The 16,047-nt window shown below is 45.9% G+C and overlaps 1 protein-coding gene across 1 annotated transcript in view; it reads right to left on the minus strand.

Annotated features, from left to right (window-relative positions):
• Positions 1 to 1,981: 1,981 nt before the first annotated feature.
• Positions 1,982 to 16,047, minus strand: part of LOC144123685 (alcohol dehydrogenase class-3-like) — a 177,781-nt gene continuing 163,715 nt past the window's right edge. The window contains exons 8-9 of the mRNA XM_077656467.1: positions 11,764 to 11,893; positions 1,982 to 2,124 (exon numbers count right to left, since the gene is read on the minus strand). Of these exons, the coding sequence (XP_077512593.1) occupies positions 1,982 to 2,124; positions 11,764 to 11,893 (273 nt within the window). The remainder of the gene's footprint in view (positions 2,125 to 11,763; positions 11,894 to 16,047) is intronic.

The raw sequence follows: 16,047 nt of genomic DNA on the forward strand, positions 1-16,047 counted from the left end.
AACCTTCTGCAATCATCGTGCAGTCGGTCACAACGTCAGCATTAATTCGAACTTTACTGAACTGCTCATTCTTTTGACCTAAAAAATTCTAAAATTTTTGGGGACGTAGCACGTCCTGTAAAATTACGTCCACCGCTATGGGCGAGGGTGGCGCTGGCGAACACGCTCAAGGTTCGCTTACACGCAAAAAAACATAAATACCCACGAAAGCAGCAGATTGGACAGCCGTCACCATAGCTCAGTTGGTAAGAGCACCGGACGCGATATTCGGAGGTCGTGGGTTCGGATCCCACCGGCGGCATGGTTGTTTTTTCTGCTGGTTTATAAGTAATTTTCTTTAATCCAACTGATTGGCATTAGAAATAAAAAAAGAAAACATTCCCCTATGCACCTTGGTTTCGGTGACTGTTGGCTTCCTTAATATGTTTGTCAAACGAGCCCCTCATTTCATTTGCCTTGTCTGCTAATATATATATATATATATATATATATATATATATATATATATATATATATATATATATATATATATATATATATATATATATATATATATATATATATATATATATATATATATATATATGCGCTTCGCCTCAGTGCATTGCAGTCATAGAGAGCGCGAAAGAGAACAACGACAGAACAAAGCGAGCAAAAGACGACGCGCGCGAGAGACGCCAGAAGAACGCGCCGCACGACTCGAGAAGCGTCGTAACGCAGACGCCGCTAGAAGTGACACCTCCCGTAGTGACTCTTCAACTGCGGAAGAGACCGGTTTGAGTTCTCGAGGGCGTCGGAATGAGACGCTGCGTAGACGACGTGCCGAGGAAACGAAGCTTTCGCAATTCAACTAGGGTTAACCAGAGCTAAACCACAGCCAATTTTTTTTCCCTTGAGGACGCTGTATTGCACAATTGGAGACCATCAACACCAAAGGCGAGCTACGAAAAAATAATGTACCAGGTTCTGCTGGATGTCCTAGCGCGCAAAGCTCACTTCAGTGCTTTCACGTTGGCATCATTAACACTACTTTAATTTCATGCAGTTGTCAAGAGAACTTTTCGGAGCACAAAGAACGGGACAAGTGCTCCAGGCTTTAGCCGCTCTTCCCGTCCCAAACATAAGAGTTGTAGGACAGGCACGAGGACGAGTAAATCACGTTTATTCTTCGATACAGTCGTCTTCGTCCACGCGCGGAAGGCGAACGCATGATGCGACACTTTCGTTGCAGCATCAGAAGCTGATCACTGCACGAATTCTGTGGAAGAGAGCAAAAAAGGTAACGGTGGTGAAAATATGAACTGGTTTACACTGGTGACCGCCAGAGTAAAACATGCACACAATGACTCCCACTTTTCTAGAGAATCTGAAGGGGAGGCATACAATGTGACTATGACTCTATCGACCAGATAACAGCTAAAGGTAAATTAAAAACAGCATCCTCTACACTGAACCTCGTTCCATAGTTGCGATTTCGTTGTCCGGTGTCTCTGTTAAAGTTTCCATTCCGGGCTCTCATGAGCATATTTCTTTAGGGACAACAGCGCCAAATACGGGGACGAAAAAACAAACACACCATCAGGTGTGGTGTTGAACTTAATTTCTTTCAGGCTCTGTTACTTGTCCTAACCATTGTCTTAAGACAGCGCTCGTCCTGTGTTTCCTCTTCTTTTCGTCCCCGTCTTTCACGCTGCTGCCCCTAAAAATGTATAAACAACTCGCCCCTTTAGCCATAGTCAGGAGGATATATTTCGGAAGAACGACGCTTCATTTGCTGCGGCGCATCAGGAATGCGTGAGGCGCATCCACTTCTTAAACCTTACTCATGGTTCTGTTCCACTCATGCGATGTCCATGGACTGTACAGTATTAACAATGCCTCTCTGACAGCCGCTAATACTGCTCCTAGATCTCCTGGCTGATCTGTTTCTCTGCAATTGTTGAACTCGCGGCCAGCCAGAGCGGCAGCCAGCAGAGAAGACTCACGAGCGGCCACTCCGGCGCATCGCGAATGCCTCGTTGATCTTGGCCAGCGGCAGGCGGTGCGTGATGAGTGCGTCGAGCTTGATGGCCTTCTTCAGGTACAGCTCGACCAGTTGAGGGACCTGGTCCACACTCTTCCAGCCTGCGCGCAGGAAACGTCCATGGTGTCGGCCTCTTCGTCGGCTACCATGCACTGATTGCGCATGAACAGACATGCGCTGGTCCGCTCCAAGATATTGCTTTATTATTACCAAAAGCACGGCCTAATTACGGCAAGGAAACGACTTCCTCGAATGCTTCTTCCAACTGGAATAACTTGAATGAATCCTGGAAATGCTCTATGTAATTGCGTAGTGTCACATGTGACAGGAAGTTTGAAATAGAAATGTGAACTAAAGAAGTTTGGAGAAGACGACGAGGCTGACGATAAGCATGACGTGTATTAATACAAGAACAAAGAAGATGCAGAAGTATTTGATGAGGTGGAGAAGACTAAGACGACAAGGATGATGTGTACCAACACCAAGGTTAAAAAAGCGCGAGGGATAGCGTAGCACTGAGGGGAATAATAGAGAAGCGGAGGTTCCGGCAGGTCAGGAACACCTCGGATGGAAGAGAGCGACCCCGGCTACTGCTCCGGTGATCTCGAGTTCTACGGCGTCGCAAAGTAAACTTCCTGTCGTTCCTGAGCCCATTCCGGGGAGTCAACGGCTGACGCAACAACCTGCTACGGCCAGGGTGCCTCCATGGCGCTGTTGGCACCCATCCGGGTGGTGCCCACGAACGCCAACATCACCAGCATCACCTCCACCGCCATTTGGACCGGCAGTTGTACGACGCCGCCAATGACGCCGCCAGCGATGCCAGCCTGAGCACTTTGAACTCCACCTCGACGCCGCCTACTTGGACACCACTGACTGGACCCATGCAACGCTTCATCAGCACTGAACCGTGAGCACGAACGCGGAACTCTAGTAGACTGGGTGTTCCAGGATAGTGTACATTGGCAGTCTTTGTGTTAGCTTTGTTAGTTTTCTGTGCTAGTGTTTGTGTCACGTAGGGTGTATTAAATCATTTTTGCTAGCGCTTAGTGAACACAGGCGACAAAGAACACAAATACACAGGATGTCTGTTCCGTGTGTTCACTAAGCGCTAGCAAAAATGATTTCAAACGCTTGTTTCCGCCTTAATAGGTGTAATAAATGTGCGTCTGTGTGGACACACCTGTCGCCCAGTCCATTCTCTCGGCCCGATAGTTCCCCGGAGATCCGTGACAAAGTGGCGAGCCTTGTTTCCTGGTTTATTTTTGTTTTGTCTCGGATCTTTCCGATCGCTAGACGGTGGAAATTATAGTTTTGGCAAAGACGTTAGAACTGGCTCTCAAGCTAGGGTTAAGCCAGGAAGAGGCGATGAGTATGACGAGGAGGCAAAGAAGCAGAGCGGGGAAAGAGCGCTAGCATGCGCAGACGCTCGTGAGGCAGAAGAGCGGGAGGATAAAAGAGCTCGCGGGGCAGTAAAGCGGGAGCCTAAAAAAGCTCGCGAGGCAGAAGAACGGGAGAAAAGAGAGATAGAACGGGAGAAGGAGTTTCTTTTGTGGAAACAGGCGCATATCGCAGGAGGATATGAGGAGATGACGGACGATGGTTAGCGTTTCTTAGCGGGTACAGAATCTCCCATACGAGCCAGAGTTTGTCCAAGAAAGCTGATGGCACCTTTTGATGACAGAAGAGATGATTTGGGCGCATACCTGCAACGGTTCGAGCGGATAGCTTTGGGTAGAGGCTTGGAGCGCAGTGAATGGGCCACGGCATTGGGCATGTGCTTAGTAGAGGTGGCGCTGAATGTGTTTGGGAGGATGCCTGCTACTGATCTCACGGACTACGAGAAAGCCAAGAAGGCACTCTTCCAAAGATTTAGGCTTACGGCAGAGGGTTTTCGCGAGAGATTTCTCACCGCGAAACCTGAAGATTCTGAGAGCGCTAAGCGGTTTTCCTGAAGGCTGACAAACTATTTCGACAGGTGGCTTGATATGTCAAACACAGAAACGAGTTTTGAAGCGGTGCCTGACAAGCTGGTGACAGAGCAGTTTTGAGCATGTTGCAGTACAAAGCTAGCGCTATTCCTCAAGGAAAGAAAGTTGTGTTCATTAGGAGAGCTTGTCGACACTGCAGACAAATTCCTCGGGGCTCAAAAGCTGAAAAATATGAGTAAGGCAAAGAAGGAAACTCAAAAAGTCCTAGAGACAGATGCGGCAACACCAAGAGCCTATGGCGGTGCATCTAAGGCCCTAGTAAGGTGCTTCCTCTGTGCCAAGGTGGGACACCGTGCAGTTGACTGTCGGACTAGTAGCGTTGCCCAAAAGATACACGTTGTGTGTCAAGGTTGTAAGAGGAGGGGTCATACTCTGGATGAGTGCAGATACAGAACGCAGGACCAAGCTGCATGCGTTGTCGACTCTAGGGTAGAACTTGTCACGCCACCTGAAGTTTCACAGCTGAAAGGAGAGCAAACGTCGCTGGAAAATGAGGCGGTGAGTGGAGCACCGAAGTCGAAAGCAGCAATGCCGGTGGTGGTTGGGCAAATAGCAGACCGTCCCATATTGATGCTTAGAGACAGCGGAACCAACACAGTTTTGGTTCGGAGAAGCCTGGTGAAGGAGGAGGACCTTATAAAGGAAGCGTCGGCCGTCACTGTTGTGGATAGTGCAGTCAGGTACCTTCCTGAAGCCAGGATTCTAGTGTCCACGGTATATTATACTGGACAGGTAGTGGCAAAAAAAGAACAACTAAACTACGATCTCATCCTGGGAAACATTACTGGTGCAAGAAGTGTCGAGGACCGCGATCCCGAGTGGAGGATGCTCGACTTTGAGGAACACCCAAAGGAGGAAAGGCCCACGACAGCTCAAGTGGGTGATGGGGCAGTCTGTTTCTCGTCGGCAGCGGAGACAAGAGCTCAAGTGACAGCCCGAGCAACGCAGCATCCACTCAATACTCCCGTTGCGACGTGTCTGAGCGTAACACCGGGCGAAATTGCAATTACGCAAAGGGAAAACTCGAGCTTGAAAGCCTGCTTCGAAAGATTTGGGGAAAAGGTGAGAAGAAAGAGTAGTACATCATTCGAATATCAGTTGCTAAACGGTCTTCTGCACAGGGAATGCATATTTAGCTCTGGAAGGTGGGTCCAATAGCTGGTGTTACCGAAAGATATGCGAGATACAGTGTTATGCTTAGGACATGACGCCACTATGGCCGGACACCAGGGTGTTCACATAAACAGTGTCTAGAATCACCAAGGAGTTCTTCTGCCCAGATGTTCAGAGTGACGTTAAACGCTTTTTTTCGCTCGTGTGGCGTGTGCCAGCACACAGTTCCAAATGGAAGAGTTGGTCCCATACCTCTGGCAAGATGCCAGCCATCGACCTACCGTTTAAAAGAGTGGCTCATTGTGGTGTCAATCCCTTCAGTATCCGCCAGAGGCAATATATATATGCTTACTCTGGTTGACATGGCCACTCGTTATCCTGACGCTATTCCAATGAAGAATACGGACAGTATCCAAGTGGCGGAGGGTCTTGTGCAGATTTTCTCGTGTTATGGGCTCCCGAGGGAAATTTTGAGTAACCGGGGCTAGAACTTCACGTCGGAACTAATGAAGGATGTTAACCGCCTTTTGTCAGTAAGGCAGTCACTAACAACGCACACCATCCCATGTGTAATAGGCTTGTAGAACGGTTCAACGGCACCTTTAAAAATATGATCAGGAAAATGTGCCAGGAGAGACCTACTGATTGGAACAGACACCTCCCAGCTCTCTTGTTCGCTTACCGCGAAGTACCGCAAATGAGTTTTGGTTTCTCACCCTACGAGGTGTTGTATGGGAGAACCGTTAGAGGTCCACTTACAATACTCAAGGAGCTGTGGGCTAACAAAAAGATTTCGTCAGATCTCAAGACAACATACACATACGTTCCTGAGTTGCGGTAGAAGTTGGAGGAAACATGCAGGCTTGCTCATTAAGGCCTGAAAGGGTGCGCGAACGCTATAAGGGCTACTATGACAAGGAATCCACTCACAGATTTCTGAATCCGGGCGACAGGGTTCTCATCCTCTCATCCTGCTACCCATGGATCACAATAAGTTACTTATGCAATGAAAGGACCCTTACTTTGTAACACAGAAGAAAAATGACATGGATTATGAATTATTGATGAATTATTGATGAATTATCGACGCTGCCAAGTGTCGGCTACAAAAGCATCGGAGCAGCACTGTAACGATGGGGCGTGGAACTGGCGAGATGGCGGTGACCCTTACAAGCTTTCTACTGCTCACGCAGGTTGGTCTTTTTCACCCTTTGAAACCGTCGCGCTACATTTTGCCGGTTCCACCCCAAATGCTTTATCTTACTTTTTCCTGTAAGCCACGCGGTTTTGTGCTGTCAAATCGTCTGTATGTTAAGAGGCATTTTTCAGTTTTTCGTAGCCCAGCGTTTTATCTTCTAATCTTGTTGCTTTGTGGCGGGGATATTGAGAGTAACCCTGGCCCAGCAACAGCTGAACAATTTCGAGAGCTGTTGAATGGTCAAACCACAATTCTTTCCAAGTTATCGCAGCTTACCGCGGACGTAACTGACGTAAAAGCCCGGCTTGTTGTATTGGAAACTAAGTTAGGAAAAATTGACGCAATTGAAACAGCTCTAGCCAACGTTGAAGATCAACAACGAAAAGATCATGAAGTTCTGACAAGCATGATTGCAAAAATAGACGATTTGGAAAATCGTGGAAGGTGTAATAACTTGATTTTTTACGGCTTAACTGATTCTGATGACAGTGAGACGGCAGCCAAGTCTGAGGAGCTTATCATAAGTCAGTGCACTGAGAAGCTGGAATTGTCTTCCGTGTCTATTGAACGTGCTCATAGGCTGGGTAAATTCTCCCAAGGAAAAAATCGGCCTATCATTGTGCGCTTCAATTCCTTTAAAGACCGCCAGGCTGTGCTTGCAAATGCATTCAAGCTCAAGGGATCCAGTGTTGCTATATCTGAAGACTTTTCCCGTACTCTCCGTGATAGGAGAAAGAAATTATGGGATTATGCCAAGCAAAATGGCGAAAAAGGCGTGAAAGCAGTTCTGAAATATGATACGCTTCATTTGGGTAGTAGGCGTTTCCAATGGGACAGTGAAGCCGGCACCGTACGGGAACAATGACAAACCACTGTTCATTCTGCGATGTGCCCGGTCAGCATTTTGTCAATCAATTGCCGCAGTATAAAAAATAAAGTTGATGACTTTCACTTTCTTCTTCGTACCGTGCAACCGACCTTTGTTTTGGGAACAGAATCGTGGCTCGATCCTACCATCTCAAGCGCTGAAATATTTCCTGACACGTACGAGTGTTTTCGTCGCGACCGTTGTGCACGTGGCGGAGGAGTGTTTATTTTGGTCCATAAAAGTGTCCCGTGCGCTCAAATGGAATTCTCTGATAGTGAAACTGAATTGGTTGTTTGCAAAGTACGACTGCCGAACGGGAAAGCAATGGTTCTTGGGTCATTTTATAGGCCTCCTGGTCCTTCTGTAAAGCCGCTAGTTGGCTTATCTCATTTTCTTGAAACCATTAACACTGAATGCCTTGTTTTAGGGGGGGACTTTAACCTTCCAGACATTGACTGGTCAGCTAACGAACCAAGAGATATAGCTCGAGGGAATCTATACTCAACTTTTTTTGACATTTTAGATTCCAACACCTTTTGTCAGTATGTGCATGAGCCATCACGAACGGACGGAACTGGTCACGTACTCGACCTCTTGCTGTGTAACGTGCCTGATGTTGTATGCAATGTACAAGTGTTGCCTGGTTTGAGCGACCACAATATTATTCTAGCAGATTTATTAGTTCACTACGTGAAGGTTGCAAAACCACCTAGGCGAAAGATTTATGTCTACAGCAGGGCCAACTACGAGGCGATTAGCGCTGCTTTCGATTCGTTCTTTCCAACTTTTGATGAACTCGCGGATAACTTAAATATCGAACAGCTATGGAGTACATTCAAACAGAAATTGTTCGAATTACGTGAAGCTTTTGTTCCATTAAGCGTTATATCAAATAAGAGAGCTCGAGATAAACCCTGGTTTAACACCGAGTTACGTGCCCTTGTTCGCAGACAGCGACGAATGTATCGAAGATACAAGTTGTCTAAATCGCCAGAGTGTTTGGCCTTGCTGAAAACAATAAAAAATGAATTCAGACAGAAGTCTCACATCGCTAAAGACTTGTATTTTTCGAATTTAGGGGAAAAACTTGTCAAAGATACCAAAGAATTTTGGAGATATGTGAAGCGTAATGGTAAGGATGACAGCTCAGTACCTGCTCTGAAAAATGATGAGTTAATCATCCATGATGATGAGGCTAAAGTTGAAATGTTTAGCCGTTATTTTTCATCTGTGTTTTTGCCACCTAGTTCACGTTCTGTCTGTTTTGCATTACCTCTTGAAATAGATTGCATGCCGGAAGTTACTTTTTGTGTTGACGGTGTGCGTAAATTATTGAAGGATTTGAATCAGGCTAAGGCTTGTGGCCCTGATGACATTCCTGCCGCAATTTTAAGGAATTGTGCGGATACATTATGTCTGTATTTCACCCGGCTGTTCCAGAAGTCTCTTAATGAAACCGACTTGCCTGCTGATTGGAAGGTAGCGCGTGTCGTGCCCATACATAAGAGTGGTATGCGAAACTCCGTTCAGAACTACAGACCCGTTTCCTTAACCAGCATAACCTGTAAAATTATGGAGCATGTAATATATAGTTGCGTTATGGCCCATCTCACCAAACACAATCTCTTATGCACTAGTCAACATGGTTTCAGGCGTGGATTTTCCTGCAATACGCAGCTGGTGGAGTTCGTTCATGATTTGGCATCGGCAATCGATAAGCAACAAATTGTGGACTGCGTTTTCTTGGATTTCCGCAAGGCATTTGATGTTGTCGCGCACAGTCTTCTTCTCTCCAAATTGAAAGCGTATAACCTGGATTGTAAAATAATTGCGTGGATTGCAGAATATCTGTCGTTACGAAGGCAGGCTGTTGTTCTGAACGGTATTTCTTCACAGTATGCACCAGTTACGTCGGGAGTTCCCCAAGGCTCAGTATTGGGACCACTTTTGTTTTTGCTGTATATTAATGATATTTCAGTTGGCATACAGTCTTCATTCAGGATGTTTGCCGATGATTGTGTTGTTTACAGAGTAGTAAATTCCACTTCTGATTCACAAATCCTGCAAACTGATTTAGATACTGTGGCAGACTGGTGTGTACGTTGGGACATGTCCTTAAATATAAACAAAACTGTTCACGTCACCTTCACAAGAAAACGTGCTAATCATCCGTATAGGTATAGAAATAATGATCTTACTCTCAACATAAGCAAGTCATTTAAATATCTAGGCGTCTTTTTTACATCGGACTTACGATGGAATAAGCACATTAATTATATTGCGAATAAGGCAGAGTCACGTTTGGGTTTTCTACGGCGGAATTTTAGCCATTTACCAAGTAACTTAAAAACACAGCTGTATTTCAGTTACGTACGCTCCATACTTGAATATGGATGTGTTTGCTGGGACCCACACACATCTGAGTGTGTAGGAAAATTAGAGAAAATTCAGAATAGGGCAGTTAGATTTGTTCTTGGTAATTATAATTGGCAAGTTAGTATGACGGAAAGCAAACGAAAACTTAACTGGCAAGAGTTGAAGGACCGTAGAAGGTACATCAGATTGAAATTTTTCCATGAGATTTATTATTCAAAAACTGGCATAAACCGCGAACAATATATCCAGGCACCTCATTATATATCAAAGCGACTAGACCACTGTTTGAAGGTCAGAGAATTTTCTTGCAAGGGTGACATCTTGCGTTATTCTTTTTTTGTTAGAACTGTTCGGGACTGGAACAGTTTGCCATCGAGCATTGTATGTATTACATCTAACGAAGCATTTTTCCATGCACTGCAATAATTGCTTTATACCTATAAATGAAGTCTGTACCCCCCTGCTGTAATGCCCTGCGGGGCGATGCAGGTAACTAATAAATAAAAATAACACCAATAAGGTTTTCCTTGCAAATATGTTAAAAAAATACGAAGAAAGAGTTCCCGTAAGGTATGCCCCCAAGGCAGCATGCTCGGTAGTGGCAGAGAAGACAGATGATCTTGCCGAGGTGCCCACGTGCAGTGGGAAGAAAAGTGTAGGATGGGATAAGGTACTAATAAACCCCAATTTAAATGAAGACAAGATCACAGACAAGATTACTCATTTTAGGTGGAATATATTAAAGGCAGAGATAACGCTGGAGCGGACTTCATGAATAGAGCCAACTAAACAGCTTTAGCTATCTCTGGGATCTATCTTGTTGTTGTGTGCTTATACATCGCAGTGTGTTGTGGACATGTTTATTAAGGACACCGTACAGACAACGGTAGTGGCGTGTTAATGTTCGGTAAATGCAATTTGGTGTGCTGTGTCAGTGGTGTGGTTTTACTGCTTGACATCTGCGGTGTGCGGTGTGCTGGGTCTAGAATCGCCACAGAAGATATTCGGTTGGCTGGAACGCTTGAAGATAGGGATGATGTGAGCAGCTTTTTGTGGAAAAACTTTTGAGAGAGGGGGCCCTTGCCACATAATATGGAGTCTGGAATAAAAGTATGAACGGAAGAGGTTTGAAGAAGATGACGAGGATGGCGATAAGGATGACATGGAATAACCGAAAAAGAAAGAAGATGAAGAAGTATTCGGTTAGGTGGGAAGAGATGATTGGTGGAGAAGAGGAATACGACGACAAGGATGATGTGTACCAACACCAAGGTTATAAAAGCGCGAGGGATAGCATAGCACTGAGGGGAAGAACAGAAAAGCGGAGGTTCCGGCAGGTCAGGAACACCTCGGATGGAAGAGAGCAACCCCGGCTACTGCTCCGGTGATCTCGAGTTCTACGGCGTCGCAAAGTGAACTTCCTGCCGTTCCTGAGCCCATTCCGGGGAGTCAACGGCTGACGCAACCACCTGCAAACGGCCAGGGGTGCCTCCATGGTGCTGTTGGCACCCATCCGGGTGGTGCCCACAACACCAGCATCACCTCCACGGCCATTTGGACCGGCAGTTGTACGACGCCTCTAATGACGCCGTCAGCGATGCCAGCCTGAGCACTTCGAACTCCACCTCGGCGTAGGCTACTTGGATACCACTGACAGGACCCATGTAACGCTTCATCGGCACCGAACCGTGAGCACGAATGCGGAACTCCAGTAGACTGGGTGTTCCCGGATAGTGTATATTGGTAGTCTTTGTGTTTTGTGTTAGCTTTGTTAGTCAGTTTTGTGTGCTAGTGTTTGTGTCACGTAGGGTGTATTAAATGTGCGTCTGTGTGGGTACGCCTGTCGCCTAGTCCATTCTTTCGGTCCGAGTGTTGCCCGGGGATCCGTGACAGATAGGTTCAGAACGTTAGAGCACATTTGGGAAGCCTTAGATAATTAATCAGCCTGTTTCACATTCCGCTGCTCTGCATATATTTTTTATCACTATTTGAACTTAAGATTATTTTGCACGCACTGTTTTTGCTTGCTGATGTGATCATAAGTGGTCCCTTTTCAAGGTTCGTCTTTTGGGCCTCCTGCTGGAAAAGTGTCCTGTATCCTGCAGTACACGTTAAAAACTGAATGCAAAATAAAACTTGTTGAATGGGGAGGGGGCCGCAGGGACTGTCGTCCAGACTCGAAAGGGCGACGCACCTCCGAAGGTGCATCCGCGCCAGCAGCGGCCCTGCTCGAGGGTGGTCGGTGCCGCACACGCCTGGCTCGCGGAGGCGCCCAGCACCACGCACTCGCCCCAGCCGTCGTGGCTGCACTCCAGCGCGTCCCGCTGCGGAGGTGCGGCGGTGCGTGAATAAACTGCTTCTGTAATTAGATACAAGTGAACAAAAAGGCGGCTTTTCCCCGGCGCGGGACACCCTTCCAGGAAGTGGCGTCGGGCGATTCTTATAAACCTGCTACAGCGACAATGCAGGGAGTGGCGGATGAAAGGGATAGTTCACACGTTGCACTGTTAGGTGGATGGATGGATGGAATGGATGGAAGGTAGGAGCGTCCTCTTTAATGGCAGCGTCCTCTTTAATGGTGATGGCAGTTGCCACCATGCTCAGCTTTTCTTCTTTAACTCTGTTGTAAGTTGTTAAAATTCGCCATTTTCTTTAAATGCGTCTTCCTACAGTTTTAACCCTGTGTCACTTCACTGCTTTTGAGCCAGCAATCTCCCAATCGCTATTTGCTAATTTTCAACGCACATTTATTTACATGACCACTGTTATCTCTAAACCCTAGGGCCTCAGGAAGAGTGACTGTGCCTGCATCGACATCGGAATGGTTACCATCACATTTGGGCATAAGGTGTTCTATTGTTTAAACAGATCTACCTCATACATCACACGTGCCATCTTCTTTGTTAATTTTTTTATAGCTGCGCGTTCTAATACATCATGACCTAGCTTCAAAGAGCAGGGCACTGCCTCTTCAGTTATCATAAAACGCTTCCTTCCTGAACTGCGTTTTCCAGTATCGATATAGTTCTACACTAAGCCTGTTTTCCATGCAATTTTTACCTTCCGCGTTTTTAACCTGTCATTTAATGCCCTTTCCTTCCCCGTCCTTGTGTCTGGCATACTGGTTAACTTCCTAGTTCTTTTCCGCCAATGTGAGTCAACGCTCTTTCTTTATAGGTATTTAGCTGCCCACCTGTTATCATCCAATTTCCTCAGGCGTTCTTCGTATAGTATTTTACTCTGAGTTTCCCGTGCTTCGAACGGTGCCCAGCACATATCCCCCTGTACTGCCTCGTTTGTGGTTCTCCAGTGGGCAGCTAGTGCTAATCTTCCAACAGCTCTCTGATTTACTTCTAATCACGACTGAACTTCTGCCCTTAAGCACAGAACTGCATTTACGAGAATAAGCCCGAGCAAAATTATTCCTTTCCAAATACCTCTCAGTACTTCTTATTTGTTGTACCCCCATAATGCCCTGTTTTATTATCCCGGCATCTCTTCACCCTTTCGCAATGAGAGACTGTTCGTGCTTTTACGTGTACATCTGCCCTTAATTTACCAATAACCCGAGATATTTGTTTTCGGCCACTCGGCGCATTTCATGGTTTTGTATTGTGAGCTCCTGATCAGTTGTATCGTCAAAAATCATCACACCTGGCCCGGTTGCGCTAAAACGGAAACCTATACTGTCGACTTCGTCTCCACAGCAATTAACCAGTGTTTGCAAATCTTCCTGGCTATCTGCAAACAGCACAACATCGTCCGCATATATTAAATCCGGTAGTCGATGCTCAACAACCATTCCGCCTAATTTGTAGGACAGATTATAACCTAGATTGTTTTCTTGTAGCCTTCTTTTCATACTTATCATATAAAGCATGAACGGCAGCGGTGATAAAGGGCAACCTTGCCTTAACCCTTTGTGTACCTGGACAGTGGTCGTAATCTTAATTCCTTCCCATCTTATTTCAACTTTATTTTATCGATATATTTCCTGTAGAAAATCAATTACCTCATGACCGATACCTTCATCTTTTAATATGTTCCACAGGAGTTCCCTGTTCACGTTGTCGTATGCACGGCTTATGTCCAGGAAGGCTAAATACGGAGGTCTGTTTTCCGCCTTAGCTATTTCTATGCACTGGGTAAGCACGAACAGGCAGTCATCTAAGCGCCTACCACTTCTGAACCCGTCCTGAAGTTCTCCGAGTATTGCATTACGTTCTACCCATGTCTGTATTTTTATTTCCACCGCCTGCATCGCCAGCCTGTATGTAACTGATGTTATCGTAATCGGTCGGAAGGGTTTTATGTTCGCCTTATTGCCTTTCCCTTTATAAATCAAATTTATTTTACTCTGTTTCCAGCTGTGCGGAATTTGCTCATTTGTTATGACTGCCTCCAATACTTTTATCAGCGTTTCATTGCCTCTTGGGCCAAGTTCATCAATTAGCTTGATTAGAATTTCGTCGATCCCTGTGCGATGTGCATATTGGAATATTTGCTTCCGCCTTTTTCCACTTAAGATTGGTCAGTTCTTAGCTGTTTTCTACTGTGCTATCCTGCGTTGCTTTGCTCCCTCATTTGAGGCGATTACCCTATCGCCTTTCCTATACGACTCAGCTATACATGATACAATGTAGTTCACACCGTCAGCTCCCTCTAAACATTTTCCCTCAGCATCGTGAATCTCTTCCTTCTTTCTGTGATTCGCTTTGCCCAGACAGCTTATATGGGTGCAGAATTTTCTGAACCAACCTTTAGTTGAATCGCGGACTTCAGTCAACCAGCGATCAGAGGACAGCTTTATTTTAGCCTCAACGAGGACCTGCACTTGCTGTTTCTTTTCTCGGTAAGATTCCCATTTTTGGCCTATTTCCTTTTCAGATAACTTCACCCCCTTTGCTTCTATGTGTTCCCGTGATGCCAACCGTCGTTGTTCGATGGCCTCTGTAATTTCCTTATTTCACCAACTTCGTGGCTTCCTCTTTCCTCTACAGCGGTTTACTACTTTTACTTATCTTACTTTTGTATTAATTAGGAGTTCTAGCTGATTATAATCCCACTTTTCCATGGGATGTTTTTCTATGGCTTACTCTATGCAGGCAGCTATTATCGCTATTTGTTCGTCATTTAATTTTGCGTACTCTTTTTGGGTTCTCTGCATTTCTATTTTGAGCAGGGCTCGCAACTCTACACTATTACGCTTATGATCGCTTGCGAGGCTGTAATTGTCCTCTTCGTCTATTTCCATTATTGCGAGCTTGCGATACATCCCATCCCCTGCGACATTAAGCAGTAGTCAATGGCCGTTCGCCTGTTACGGGATTCCCACCTGATTTGTCCCTCACACTTAGTTTTTCTATTTACAATAACTAGTTTGTGCCGCTCACCGAAGTCTAGCATCAACTTACCGGCCGTTGCAATCTGCGTATCCCTCCAGATCGTCGATGTGGCCATTCATATCACCCAGCAGATTAATATCGGTACCTTCTCCAAACTGCTTTATATAGTCATTGAGACATTTATGTAAATATATCCTTGTTTTCTTGCCTGCATTTGTCCCCAGTCCGTAAATAAACTACTCCCATTCATGTAATTTTACCGGCAATTGTACCTGATACCCAGATATGTTCTTTCCAAGTTGACTTTATTCTTTGCCAATTTGTTCCTTGATGTATCAGCATACCTACTCCTCCTCCCTTCTCTGATGCTCCCTTCCCAGACGTAGCCACCAATAAACGGTGGATCTTCTAGATCCCTGAGATGTGTCTCACATAGCGCGTATGCACCCACTTCTTCGTCCTTTTACTGCTGTTCTGTTTCTAACCGCTTCGCTCTCTTTCTACCGCCTTGTGTGTTTATGTACCTGATCCTGGTTTTTAATTTCTTTTTTGTAGTTTTCTTCCTGGACTTCCTAGCGGCCATTTTGTTGGGGTCAGCCGCTATTGTTACACTTTCTGCTTTGCTTTTACCTACCCCTACGCACTGAGCCGCAGTGGACGCACTAAAATATCTACTGCCCAGCCTGCCAGGCGCCAGCCGATCTCGGCTCCTAGCCTTGCATTAAAATGGATGTCATCTCGTGTAAAGCCTCCGCCAAAGCCTGCTCTATGCACTTCCCTGTTTACGTCTGCCACTTCAAAGCCTTTCTCCTGGCTTTACTTCCTTATCTCCCAATTAACAGCCAACGTCCTTGGCAATTTCTTCGCTCCGTCCTTGCACTTCCGGCACTGTGCACACCACGATCTGGGCTTGCTGTGCTATCGCCCTAAAATCGTGAACTCCTTGCGCTAATCTTTCCACTACTTTTGGGGCTTTACCATTCAGGACGTCATTTAGCCCCGCCGCTATCACTACCAAATTTCGCTCTGCAACATTCTTAGAAAGTTCGTTTTTTGTCTCTCTCAGTACTGCGTCCACTTTCCTGCCTGGGAATGCCCCTACAGCTACCCGCTTATCACTATTTACACACTCC

The sequence above is a fragment of the Amblyomma americanum genome, chromosome 3 (assembly GCF_052857255.1).
Source record: "Amblyomma americanum isolate KBUSLIRL-KWMA chromosome 3, ASM5285725v1, whole genome shotgun sequence".
Lineage (NCBI taxonomy): Eukaryota > Metazoa > Arthropoda > Arachnida > Ixodida > Ixodidae > Amblyomma > Amblyomma americanum.